The sequence below is a fragment of the Tupaia chinensis genome, unplaced genomic scaffold, assembly GCF_000334495.1.
Source record: "Tupaia chinensis unplaced genomic scaffold, TupChi_1.0 Scaffold000575_1, whole genome shotgun sequence".
Classification (NCBI taxonomy): Eukaryota; Metazoa; Chordata; class Mammalia; order Scandentia; family Tupaiidae; genus Tupaia; species Tupaia belangeri.
This window is the reverse complement of record NW_006160089.1, coordinates 670,151-682,105: the sequence shown is the minus strand read 5'-3', so window position 1 is coordinate 682,105 and position 11,955 is coordinate 670,151. Positions and strand designations below refer to the sequence as shown.

The window sequence follows — 11,955 nt, the reverse complement described above, 5'->3', positions numbered from 1 at the left end:
GCTACGCCGACCACACACCAACAGCCTCCTGTTGCCAGACCCCATGACCGGTCTTCGGTCTTGCCCTCACAGCCTGGAGATGCTTGATCCTTCTCTGGCCAGCCACAGTCCCATCCCATTCCCATGTCCTCTCTCCTTCATGGCAGTTCCTAGGCCTCCTCTGCTCATTTCTACCACCTGAACTTCTTTTTCTCTCACTTTCCTTCCTAAAGGATTGGCAGGGAAATCCCAAAGTGCAAGCTGGCTTGAGACTAAGTGTTCCCCATCACCTTCAACTTCCTGCCACGGCCCCAGCCTACTGACCCAGTCTCATCTCACTACTCTGCCCAAGCAGATGACAGCGTTAACCACCGTTTCTCCCAGCTACATGCTGTCCTCTCACTTCTTTACCCAGCAGATGCCCTCGTCACCCATGCAGATGTCCACGACACACCACCACTTGTTTTCCTTGCAATGACACAGACCCTCCCTTTTCCTACAGGAACCCGTTTGTAGATTCAGTACTTACCATATGATGTAGTTATTCCTCTCAATCTTATTCTCAACCAGGGAAGTCTTCCCCAAAGGCAGGCCCCTTACAGAGGTCCTTTTAGGCTGACCATTGCATGGACTCCTTTCTCCAGGCCAATGCATGAGGATTTCTGTAGAGTCCCTCCATGTAGCAGGCAGACCAGGAGTGCACATCTCAGAAATACAGGTTCCGGCATCAGAGGGCTCTGGCTGCGCTCAGAGCTGCTATCCTGGCCTGTGCAAGAGCACCGGCCACAGGCTGCACCCTTCTCAGCCTCTGTGCATTGAAGTAAGACAGAGCAGGGCCCACCCACTGTCGTCCCTTCTCATAGGTGGGAAGCCTTGCTCTGCCTCCCAGCTTGCATCCGTTCATAGGCTGGCAGAGGTGGAGTCAAGTGGGGGCAAGATCTTCAGGGTTAAGTGAAGTATGGCCCTTCTTCTCAATGCAGAAGGGGGCAGGGAGTAAAGGAGGAAAGACCCATCCCTCTGTGCAAGTGTGTGGGAGAATTGCCAATGAAAGGTAAAGAACTTTTGGGGCCAGCAGGTGATGTGGTTGGGGCACTGGACCACCACATGGCTGACTCTGGTTCAAGTCCCAAACCTGGTGGCTTGCTTTCTCACTTTCTCTCTCTCTCACATGAGTGTGCATCCCCTATAGCAAATTTTAAAATAATTGTTAAAAAAAAAAAAAAGGGAACCAGCAGTTAGCTTAATGGCTATGTCGCTGGACTCCCACGTAGTCGACCGCGGTTCACGTCCCGGACCCGGTGGCTTAAAACTCACGCTGGGCACGTGTGCGTGCGTGCCCAAGATCCCAAGAGGAGAATGGAGGAGAAGGGACTGTGGCGTGGCCATCCCCCCTGGGGAGTGATTTCTCGCTTTCTGTCTCTATGTCTCTCTCTGTGTGGCGAGTGCACACGCCCTATAGTGAAAAACCTCTCCAAAAAAAACCCCCAAAAACTTCTGAAAATACCTGCCCATGTCCTCATTTTCCCATAATTTTGAGCAGAGCATACTTAGAGCCCCCGCCCTCACCTGCTTCTGCTCTTCAGCGCATTCACATTCTGTCCTTCCAATTCCGTCTCCCATCTCTGCCTGGTGAGATGATGTCCGAGGCCTAGCTACCCTTACTTCCTGTAAGACTTCTCTAAACCACAAGCACAAAAAGTGTGTCTAACCCTATTACCACAGTGCTGTATTTCTCAGAGGGGAACAGTGCTCACAATGAACGCAGAAACATCAACCTTGCACAGGGCTGGCACGATGTAGCTCCTTCACATAACGGGTGGGAGGTGCTGCCTCGGCTCACACACACACCCATGGGGACGGCGCTGGCCCTCTGCCCCAACAGAGGGTGGTCTGCTCTGACTCTGCAGGTAGGGGTTGGGGCAGGAGCACATCATGATAAAACTGGTTTCTACAAAGCAATGCTGTTTGTACCAAAATATTTAATGAATATGCTGTTAAAATAAAACCAACAAAAGGAACAGTAATACAATTTTACTGGTTTATATTTCAATTCAAAGTTGACACACTGAAACTACCCTAGCACAATGTCCACACACCTAGTATTAGATGGGGCTTACAGCTGTTTCGGTAACTGAACAAGAAAGACACAGCAGCGATGAGGGTGTTTTGGGGGCGGGGGGTTTGCCACTTGTTATATATCCCCAATCACAGATGACCTCGGCAAGCGTTAGTACAGCAACAAAGAGATACAAACAACCCAGGTGTCTTTATATACAAACCAGTGCCTCTTGTAACCAGCCACCTCCACAGTGAATGCAGAGGACAAAATTATCTGTGAGACAGCTTGTCAGCTTATCACTATATAAATTAAAAGTCAAAGTTTTGTTTTGTTTTAAAGGTGCTAAACCCTCCATCCCATAGTTCTGGAATAAGAACTTGCAGCCTGTCTGGACAGTGAGGTCTGCACCCAGCTATACTCTGGGGAGGGCCCAGAAGCCCAGAAAGTCAGACGGGGACCAGGCTGGCAGAATGGGGACCTTGTGGCATGTACATCGTGCATACCTCACATTTACACAGACACGCAGGTCGGTCAGTCTCACTAGTACAACCTGTTGTGCAAAAACACTAGGAATCTGGGAGCTCCCATATGTCAGGGAGGACATCAGGGCCCCATACATCTTGAGTGAAATTAAGTGCCCAAATAACCACATAATTCAGCGGTGCAGATCAACAGTCCTGGTCTGGGATCTCAACACTGTCAAGTGGGTACAGTGGGAAAGGTATTTTTACACACACACACACACACACACACACACACACACACAGCAAAATAAGATTTGTCCACGTTAGGATTTATCAGCCTCACAGCCAAGTCGCCCACCCAGATTTGCTGAGTTATTCTGGCAGCTAGTGCTAAAAACAAAACAAACAAACAAACAAACAAAAAGAAGTATGAGAGTTGCACAGAATGGATCAGAAATGTGAGTAATACCAAACCAAAAACCTATGCATTGTGTAGTTTAACAAAACTAGGTGGCTTCAACTTCAACTCTGAAACCCTCATGTTGAAACAAAGCGCTTTTCCCACGTCTACCCTGGGGGACTTTCTGCTGGCACTGAAGCAGGTAAGAATCATTTGAGTTTCTGATCCCTTGCCCCACCCCCAATATATATAATATGTATATTTAAAAAAAATTTGAAGGTTTAGAAAAAAATTGACAGACAGAAGGATCCCCAAACTCTGATGCCATAAACTCAGCCTTTGGGTTGGGCAGCCCACCGAGGAGCGACTTCCGGAGTGTTCAGAGCCACCACTGAGCTCGCAGGCCTGTGAGTGTCAGTTAGGGAAGCCTTACCCCAGAGGCTGCTGCCTCGTGAGCTCTGGTCCAGTGACCTACCAACACGCATCCAGACCTGACTTAGGTACATCCTGGTCCTGGGACAAGTCACAGGATCACACATCTGGCCAAAGAAGGCAACAAAAGGTGTCGTGTTTTCTGAAGGTGTCTGGAGGCAGGAGCTGCTCAGCAAGTCTCTTTTCCTTGAACCCCGGTGGCCGTCTTGATAGAGCTCAGTGTTCGGTTAAACCATGTCTTCTTGGCTGCTTGCACCTCGTTGAGGGCGAGGCCTAAATGGTGCTCCAAGTCCTGTAAGAGGATCAACATGCATGAGGATGTGGGCTCCTAGGGAGGAGGCAGGCACTCAGTCTGTTTACTCAAACTCACACAGAAAGTCTGAAAAGCCTGAAGATTTGAGAGCTTTCCTAGTTAGGGCCACAGGGCTTCATTTTGATGTGGTTTATAAAACAACCGCACAGAAATTTAATGTCTCCTACTGCAGCTCACCAGTGCACACCAGGCAGACAGCTGTGGCTTTAGCCCTGACAGTCCAATCCAACACGGCACTCGAAATGCTTCGTAACCTGGGCCCGCATTCCCTTCTGTCCCAAGCTTGCCCCACCTTGTCCCTTTCTACACTACAGGGCCTTCCTGACTCCCTGTTGGGTGGCCCTCTCCTCCCTGTGCTCCTGCTCATGTCACTCATTCCGCTGGATGCTCACTGTTTTCTGCAGCTGCCACCCCTGCTTATCTTTTGCCCCAGCTCTGATACTGCTGCCTTGATGAGGCCTGTCTTGATTGTCCTGGGCAGTCACAAAAGTCAGGGCTTAGCTCTGCAGTCCAACACCCAGAACTGGGCCTGGCAACGAGCAGATGCCCAGTGCATGGGTGTGAGAGAGCCCCAGCCCCAAGTGTCAGTCCTGAGATTCCACAGACAGTGCAGAGTGCCTCCCTTGTGCTCAGTATTCATGCTGGCGGGACTGGCAAGGCAGTGTAAAGACGACCAGCAAAATGCTGGCTCTTCATCAGGAACGGAGGCTCAGGTAACTCAGGTGGAACGCCCCAGGTCAGAAAGCTACAGGAGTGTCGGGAGTTGGATGCCCCATCCCCACACTGAGCCTTTTCTGTGTACTCTTACTCTGTCATCAAAACAGCCTACCATACAGGGGACTATTCATCATTTCTGTTTGTATATGAGAGGTAGGGGGGCAGCTAACTAACCCGGGTTCAGAGTTCTGTGGTGGGGAGCTATGAGTTTCAAGCACACATTCTGTGTCCCACCAAAAAAAAATCTAAATACAACTGAGTCGAAATCCTTGAGACAGGCTGAGCACTGCCTACACATGACTAGTAAGTAGCAAGTACCGGGCTTTTTCCCATCAGGAATATGGTCAAAGATCTAAAGGGGAAAAAATCCACCAAGCCATGAAGATCCCCCTGGGGTTGCTACTGCACATCAGCACAAGCTGACCCTGCTGTTACCTGTATCTTACACTCGGCTTCCACCAACTGGAGCTTGGTCTGTGCCAGTTCTAGCTCCATCTCTCTCAGCTGGTTCTTGAGTGTCTCCTTCTCTTCGTCTGTGTCCTCGTCTAAAACCTCCTTAGTTGAGCTGACGCCCTTGACACGCCCTTCTTTGCTGAAGAACTCCCGGCAGCGCTCACAGTCATCTACTTTTTGCTGAAATGGAACATCAGATGTGAAGAAGCAGAGAAGGGAAATCAGCCCTTTAGGAAGGTGTATGCATTTCCTTTAAGGGACAGCTTCTCTGTTTAGCACTACTGCTCCTAAAAACCTGCCCATTCTTTGAAAACTGGCAGATAACCTATTGGGAAAGCCACCCGGTGACGTATTAAAAGCAAGACAAATATATGTGTCTGGATCCAGTAACCTCCCTTCCAGGAACCCAGGCTAAGAAAATGAAGCTATGACTACGGCAAGATTTACATACAAAGATGTTCGGCACTTGGGAGACTGGAGAAAAGGGGGGAGAGCATATAAAGTCTCTTAACACCAGGAGCAATGAAATACACTGCCCTGTGTTTACACAAGGAAGCAGGTCGCTCTAAAGGCTTTTGAGGAATTTTTCATAACATGAAAAATGGCTATATGCTGGTTGAAGTAAGACACAAGTAGTGTATAAAATATCATTAAACCATACATGGCGTATACACCATATTTCATCAGCACGTGATGCCACTGACTGTAAGAAACATCATTTTATGTCCCTCGAGGGAAATACTCTGGGGGGCGGTGTAATGGTTATGTCACTGGACTCCCACATAGTCAGCCATGGTTTGAGTCCTGGACCCAGCAGCTTAACACTCACACCAGGCATATATGTGTGTGTGCCCAAAATCCCAAGGGGAGAATGGAGGTGTAGGACTGCGGCATGGCCATCCCCCAGGCAGTGATTTCTTGCTTTCTCTCTGGCAAGTGTATGTACCTTATAGCAAATATCCATCTTTAAAAATAACAAACAAACAAAACCCCTGCCAAGAAAACCACAGAAAGTCATCAGTCATAAAATGTCCCAATTTTAGAGATGTAAATGTGAAAAAAGTGCATCTTAGAAATGAATAAAATCTTGTAAACATGGCATGTGACCAGGCATGGTGGCTCAGCAGAAGGCAGCACGCCACCTGGTGATGTCAGAGCCTTATGGAAGAGCTGGGGTCAGTTCCTGGGTCAACCTGTACATGCTGGGCACACATGTGCTCTCCTGGCTGGCTGAAGGTTGGGAGAAGGGAAGAGAAAGGCAGGTCATGGCCTGAGATCCTATTGAGGGTGTCTATGTCTCTGTCTCTCTCATATGAAAGAAATATATTTTGGGACCAGCAGGTGGCATGGTGGTTAAGGTGCTGGACATTCCCACATGGCTGACCACTGTTCGAGTCCTGGGCCTGCTGGCTTGCTTTTCCACTTTCCTTCTCTCTTTGTCTTTGGTCAAATTAAAATAAATGAATGAATAAATAAAATTAATTCTAAAAAATATATAAAGAAAAGAAATATATTTTAAAAACAACAACACAGAGGGGACAGCAGTTGGCATCATAGTTAAGGCGCTAGACTCCAACATGGCGAAGCATGGTCCAAGTGCTGGACCCAGGGGCTAGAAAATCATGCCATACATGTGTGTATGCATGCCCCAAATTCTGAGAATGAAGAAGAGAGTGCAGTGTGGCTATCCCCCATGGGAGGATTCTTATTTTTCCTTTCACTTTCTCTGATAAGTGTAGCGCCCTATGGCCAAAAACCTAAAACACAACAACACAGAACCAAAATGGAAATAATATACACCGGAGTGTTAATAATGCTATCTGTGGGTTATAGGGTTATAAGGGATTTTTCTTTTTCTTTTTTTTTATAGACCATAGATTAGTTTATTTTTAACACCCATCATGCCATGAATTCATTGGGGATAGGTTCCAGAAGCTTAGGCTCCTTTCCATTGGTTCTCACACAGTGTGCTTCTCTGGGTAGAGCAGGATGGTGCTTCAGCTGAACCTTCCTCTTTGGCTTCCTTCTTTTTCTGATTTTTCATATGTTCTAGAAAACTGTCCCTGCTCTTAGAATGCTTAAATATGCTCAATGTGCATATTAATTCTCTCGGCAAGAATCTTGCCCTTAACTTGTTTATTTACAACAATGCCAACAGTATGCTGGGTAACATCGCAGACTCTTCAGTTTTGCCATGGTAACATTTGTGGGGTATTCCTTTTTGAACAGCACCCACTCCCTTGACGTCTACAATATCACCTTTCTTGTAGATTCGCATGTATGCTGCCAAAGGAATCACTCCATGTTTTCTAAAAGTCATAGAGAACATATTTGGTGTCTCTCCTCTTTTCCTTTGTGTTTGTCATTGTGTTGAATTACTGGAAGATGGTGATTCCGGCCAAAAGGACAGTATTTTCCCCCCTTACTTATTTTTAAATTACTTAATTTATCATTATTATGATTATTTTAAAATTTGCTACAGGGCACATATACTCACCAGAGAAAGCGAGGGGGTGGGAATGAGAAAGCAAGCTTCCAGGTTCAGGACTCAAACCGTGGTGGGCCATGTGGGAGTCAAGTACATTAAACACCATGCCACCTGCTGCGCCCCTCCCCCACACTTAAACTTAGTCTTCATTAATAACTGCATTAGTGACAGCAGAGGGAATTCGTGCACCGGAGGGGTGTTTCTATTCCACAGAATGGTGTTAAGTGTGGCAGTCACTGGGACCAGCAGGTGGTGGTATGGTTATGTCCCTGGACTCCCACGTAGTTGACTATGGTTCATGTCTGGACTTGGAGGTCTAAAACTCATGCTGGGCATATGCGCATGCATGTCCAAAATCTCAAGAGGAAAACTGAAGAGAAGAGAATGAGGAGGCATGGTCATTTCTCCTGGGGGATGACCGCTTTCTGTCTCTCTGTCTCTCCATCTCTCCAGTGAGCACACGTGCCCTTAGAACAAAATCTCTCTAAAAAAAAAGTGTCAGTCACAGCATGTGATGTGACCTATATAGTGCCACCTCCCACAAAGCCTACTTACCTGTATGACTCTTCCACCTGGACACTGCATGGCAGCAGTCAACTTCCTTACCAGTGACATTTGAAAATCTTGGGTGCTTGCACTTTGAGAGATAAAGGTAAAGCTCTTTTGGCCTGATCTGCACTCCTTCCAGAGAAAACAGGCGGTCTCCAATGTCAATTACCGAGCCAGGCCTTGTGACAAGCACCTAATCAGGCACTCTTCAGTTTTCTCAGGTCTGAAATCAACTGCCCCCTCCCAAAATATGTTGTGTTGAATAGGACCATAAAATGAAAGGGGTATTATAAAATCTCTCTGGTAAAGGAAGACTCACCCGAATTTTCTCAATTTCTACTTTGTTGGCTGTCTGCTGCTTCTCCAATCTTTCACTCAACTGAGAACAAATCTAAAGAAACAAAAGAAGTGACAGGCTCTTAAGCACATAATCATCTGCATGGGTGTGCACAGGGTCCACTGCGCAGTGAAGGTTGGAATATACCGAGCAGATCAGAGCAGTGCCAAGTAGGCCACAGCTGCTCAGAGGCATGTGGAGAGGGTCTTCCTCTGTGCCACCTGGGTATCCATTGGCCCAGGACTCCCAGAAACCCATCTGCCACTCCCTCAATGGCCACTAGTTTCTGAATACTGCTAGACTCACAAGTCAGCATGGGATCTCAGCACAGGAAGGAGTTAGACCAATTCAGTTATATTTCTAAAATTCAACCAGCCAGAGACAGGGCCAGTATACAACCACACACACACACACGCACACACACACACACACACACACAGAATCACTCCTGAAAACATAACTGGCTTTCATTATTAAATATATGCCAGGGAACATGTCAGGCATTCTACATGTAGACAATCCTTCCAGACAAGGACTGTTTTCTTTATTTTACTGTCGAGAGTAAGTGAAGTCACTCGTCAATGGAAGAGTGCAAAGCACCTATATTTGGAGGGAAGGAGGGCTCCAGAGTACACAGCGCCACCTTTCCTCCCTGGGGCACAGGGACCCACCTGTTTGTAGTCGCCGATGATTGAACTGTTCTTTTTTATTTCAGATTCTGCCTTGTCAAGTTCCCGACGGCACATTTCTTTTAACTGTGCACATAAAAAAACAAAAGTGAATTGTTTTAAAGAAAAAATAAGGGAAGTTCACCAACTTCTTAGTGCTAGGCTTTCTAAAAAGTACCTGACCTAACTCTGGAAGGGCTATAATTCATCTATGTCTTCCTTCACACTTGGCAGCACAAAGCCCTGATTTCCATGTGAGCAGAGGGAGAGAACAGTCAAAACTTCGAAGATGTCAGCCTGGGCTTCTGCTGCAGTTCTTCCCAGACAGCCCAACCCACTGTGAACCGTAGCTGAGGAGTCTGCACAAGCCAACACGGTGCTCAGGAGAGGCCATACAATTCGTGTGGAACGTGCTTTGTCAGCTCACACACTGACCACGGGGGTGAGGTGCCTGCTCTAGGGCATACAGCACCACAGGCTTTTCTGTGGCTGCAGGTGTGCCCCCAGTGTCTGTCAGGTGCTGGCTCACAAGCCTTCCAGAGTTTGCTTTGTGAGGGTGACTTCAGGACAAGGAGGGGAGAGCCAGGCCTGCAGTGACCTGCGTTTTCCTTCAGCAGAAATGTTAAGCTGCTGTGCTGTTCCCTCAGACGCCGATACACGGGAATTTCCCCCACTCCAACAAAGGATGGGCTATAACCCTCCCCCTCTTTCTAGGCTTTGATTATTAAGAACCATTATGCTTTACTCAGTAACAAAAAAAATAACGTCTTCAGAGAGAAACCAAAACCAGTGGTCTCTGGGCTCTCTGGTGCCAACAGGAAACCCCCAGCTGAACTCCCAACTCTCAGGGATCTGCAAGACACAGAGGAAGCACAGGAGAGGGAAGAATTGCCTCACCTGAGCAGACTCTTCTTCCAGCCGTCTTTTCTCCTCTTCTGCATCAATCAGCTTCTGCTTGGTCATCAGCAGCTCCTTATTCAATGCATCTGCCTTTTCCTCAGCCTGAAATATCGAAGAGATGCTGTCAGAGAACAAGAATTTAAATGCAAGGGTTCTAATGACCTAGCATGATTCCATTTTTTAAAGAATTATTATTTTTCATTATTATTTTTTTCACTTTTTTTGTTTGTTTGTTTGTTTTGTTTTGTTTTGTTTTGTTTTTCAGAAAGAGAGAGTACACAAGCAAGCCTCCAGTTCCAGGACTCGAACTGTGGTCGGCCATGTGGGAATTCTGGCACCTTAACCACTATACCACCTGCTGGCCCAGCATGATTCCATTTTCAGATGATGGGGAGGGATTGGCAGGTAGTGTATTGGTTAAGGCACTGGACTCCCACGTAGCTGTCCACAGTTCAAGTCCCAGACATGGTGGCTTGCTTTCTCACTTTCCCTCTCTGGTCAAATTTTAAAATAATAAAAATTCTTGAAAATTTGTTTTAAAAAAAAAAGAAAGATGGTGGGGAAACGATAAACCCCAGATCACACTGAGACTAGGCTCATGCAGAAATGCCTGGCCCAGTCTCCTACACAGGGTTAGTGGCAGGCCAGTGGTTCAGAGCTCAGCTTGTGGCATCAGACAGCCTGGGCTCCACTCTGCTGGGTCACTGACCACACGCCTTACACTTGCCATATGGATGACTTACTGAGAATCTCCAAGCTTCAGACTCATCTGAGAGATAGGGTATGGAAAGCATTCAGCATGCTTTTAGAATACAGGAAACAATGCAGTATCAGGAAGGTGGGATCTTTTTTATTTTTTTTAAAGAGATTTTTCCTATAGGCCACATACACTCACCAGAGCGACACACAGACACAGAGAGAACAGAAAGCGAGAAATCAATGCCCCCCCCCCACCCTCCCAGGGAGAGGATGGCCACACTGCAATCCCTTCTCCTCTATTTTCCTCTCAGGATTCTGGGCATGCATGCACAGATACCCAGCATTTTAAGCCGCTGGGTCCAGGACTTGAACCACAGTCAACTGCGTGAGATTCAGCAACGTAACCATTACACCATCTACTAGTCCCAGGAATCATTATTAGTATTAGTAATAAACTCTGATTTTCTTCCTTCAAACTCAGTATTTCCTCTACTTCATCCATCCAGTCCTACAATGTTGCTTTTGTGGTCCTTGATAAAGGAGGCTGCCCTTGTCCTGCACCTTCTTTAAAAGCCACCCTCCACCCCACTCTATCCCAGTCTTTTTCTAAAGCATGCAAAAGTCTGGTGGACAGAGGTGTGAGTCCCACTGAAAAGGATATACTTGTGCCAGACACTGGTTACGGCGAATATAATTGAAGACTGACTGACTACGCCATGTTAGAGAACAATTAAGGTCTACATATAGGAAGTCTTTGCTGGACTCTTTATATTCAGTCTTTCGTGAGAAGTAGACAATAGTTTCCCTGAAATTAAACAGTGATTCTTTTTTTTTTTTTAATGCTCATTTGTTTGAATGAGCGAGTGCACACACAAACACATGAGAAAAACACAGAAGGAAGCACCCTCAACAGGGTCTTACCACACACAATCCCCCTTCCCAGCCCTCAGTTCCTCAAGATCCTAAACATCCAAGCCCACAATCCTTTGCTTTCAAGCAAACTTGAGGTCTGAAATGGCACCAGCATTGCAGGGCACCTGCATAACTACGGAGAGGTAGGGGTTTAACTGAGCCCCTGAACTTGCTCCACTTACTACGGAGAGGTAGGGGTTTAACTGAGCCCCTGAGCTTGCTCCACTTCTCAGATACCTTCTTTGAGAGGGACAGGTTCTAGAGGGCTGGGACTTAAATAGTGAACTGAGAATGGCATGACATGCGAAAGGCCACTGATCTATAGCAGACTACAGATATGCACTTAAATGGGGTCCTAGAGCTAAGGCCTGTCCTTCATGGGAGTAGCTTATTATGTCCTTCTCTAGCGCAGACCCAAGAAATAATCAAAAGGGAAATGAAGAGACTCAACAGTGGAGGCCCCCTCCCCACACCCTGCGCGGCCGGGGCTCTGCTCCGCGTTCCGCGGCCTGGGCCACCTGGCCCCCTCTGCCTCTCCGGCGCTGGGTGTGTCCCGCGCTCGGCGCCGATGCGGGCCGGCAGGGC

The 11,955-nt window shown here is 47.3% G+C and overlaps 1 protein-coding gene across 2 annotated transcripts in view; it reads right to left on the bottom strand.

Moving 5' to 3' along the window:
• Positions 1 to 1,938: 1,938 nt before the first annotated feature.
• Positions 1,939 to 11,955, bottom strand: part of RABGAP1 (RAB GTPase activating protein 1) — a 210,514-nt gene continuing 200,497 nt past the window's right edge. For both annotated transcript variants that reach the window (XM_006158213.3, XM_027775589.1), the window contains 5 exons: positions 9,757 to 9,861; positions 8,863 to 8,946; positions 8,174 to 8,245; positions 4,800 to 4,997; positions 1,939 to 3,626 (listed from right to left, as the gene is read on the bottom strand). In XM_006158213.3, coding sequence (XP_006158275.1) covers positions 3,504 to 3,626; positions 4,800 to 4,997; positions 8,174 to 8,245; positions 8,863 to 8,946; positions 9,757 to 9,861 — 582 coding nt within the window. In that variant the 3' untranslated portion in view covers positions 1,939 to 3,503. The remainder of the gene's footprint in view (positions 3,627 to 4,799; positions 4,998 to 8,173; positions 8,246 to 8,862; positions 8,947 to 9,756; positions 9,862 to 11,955) is intronic.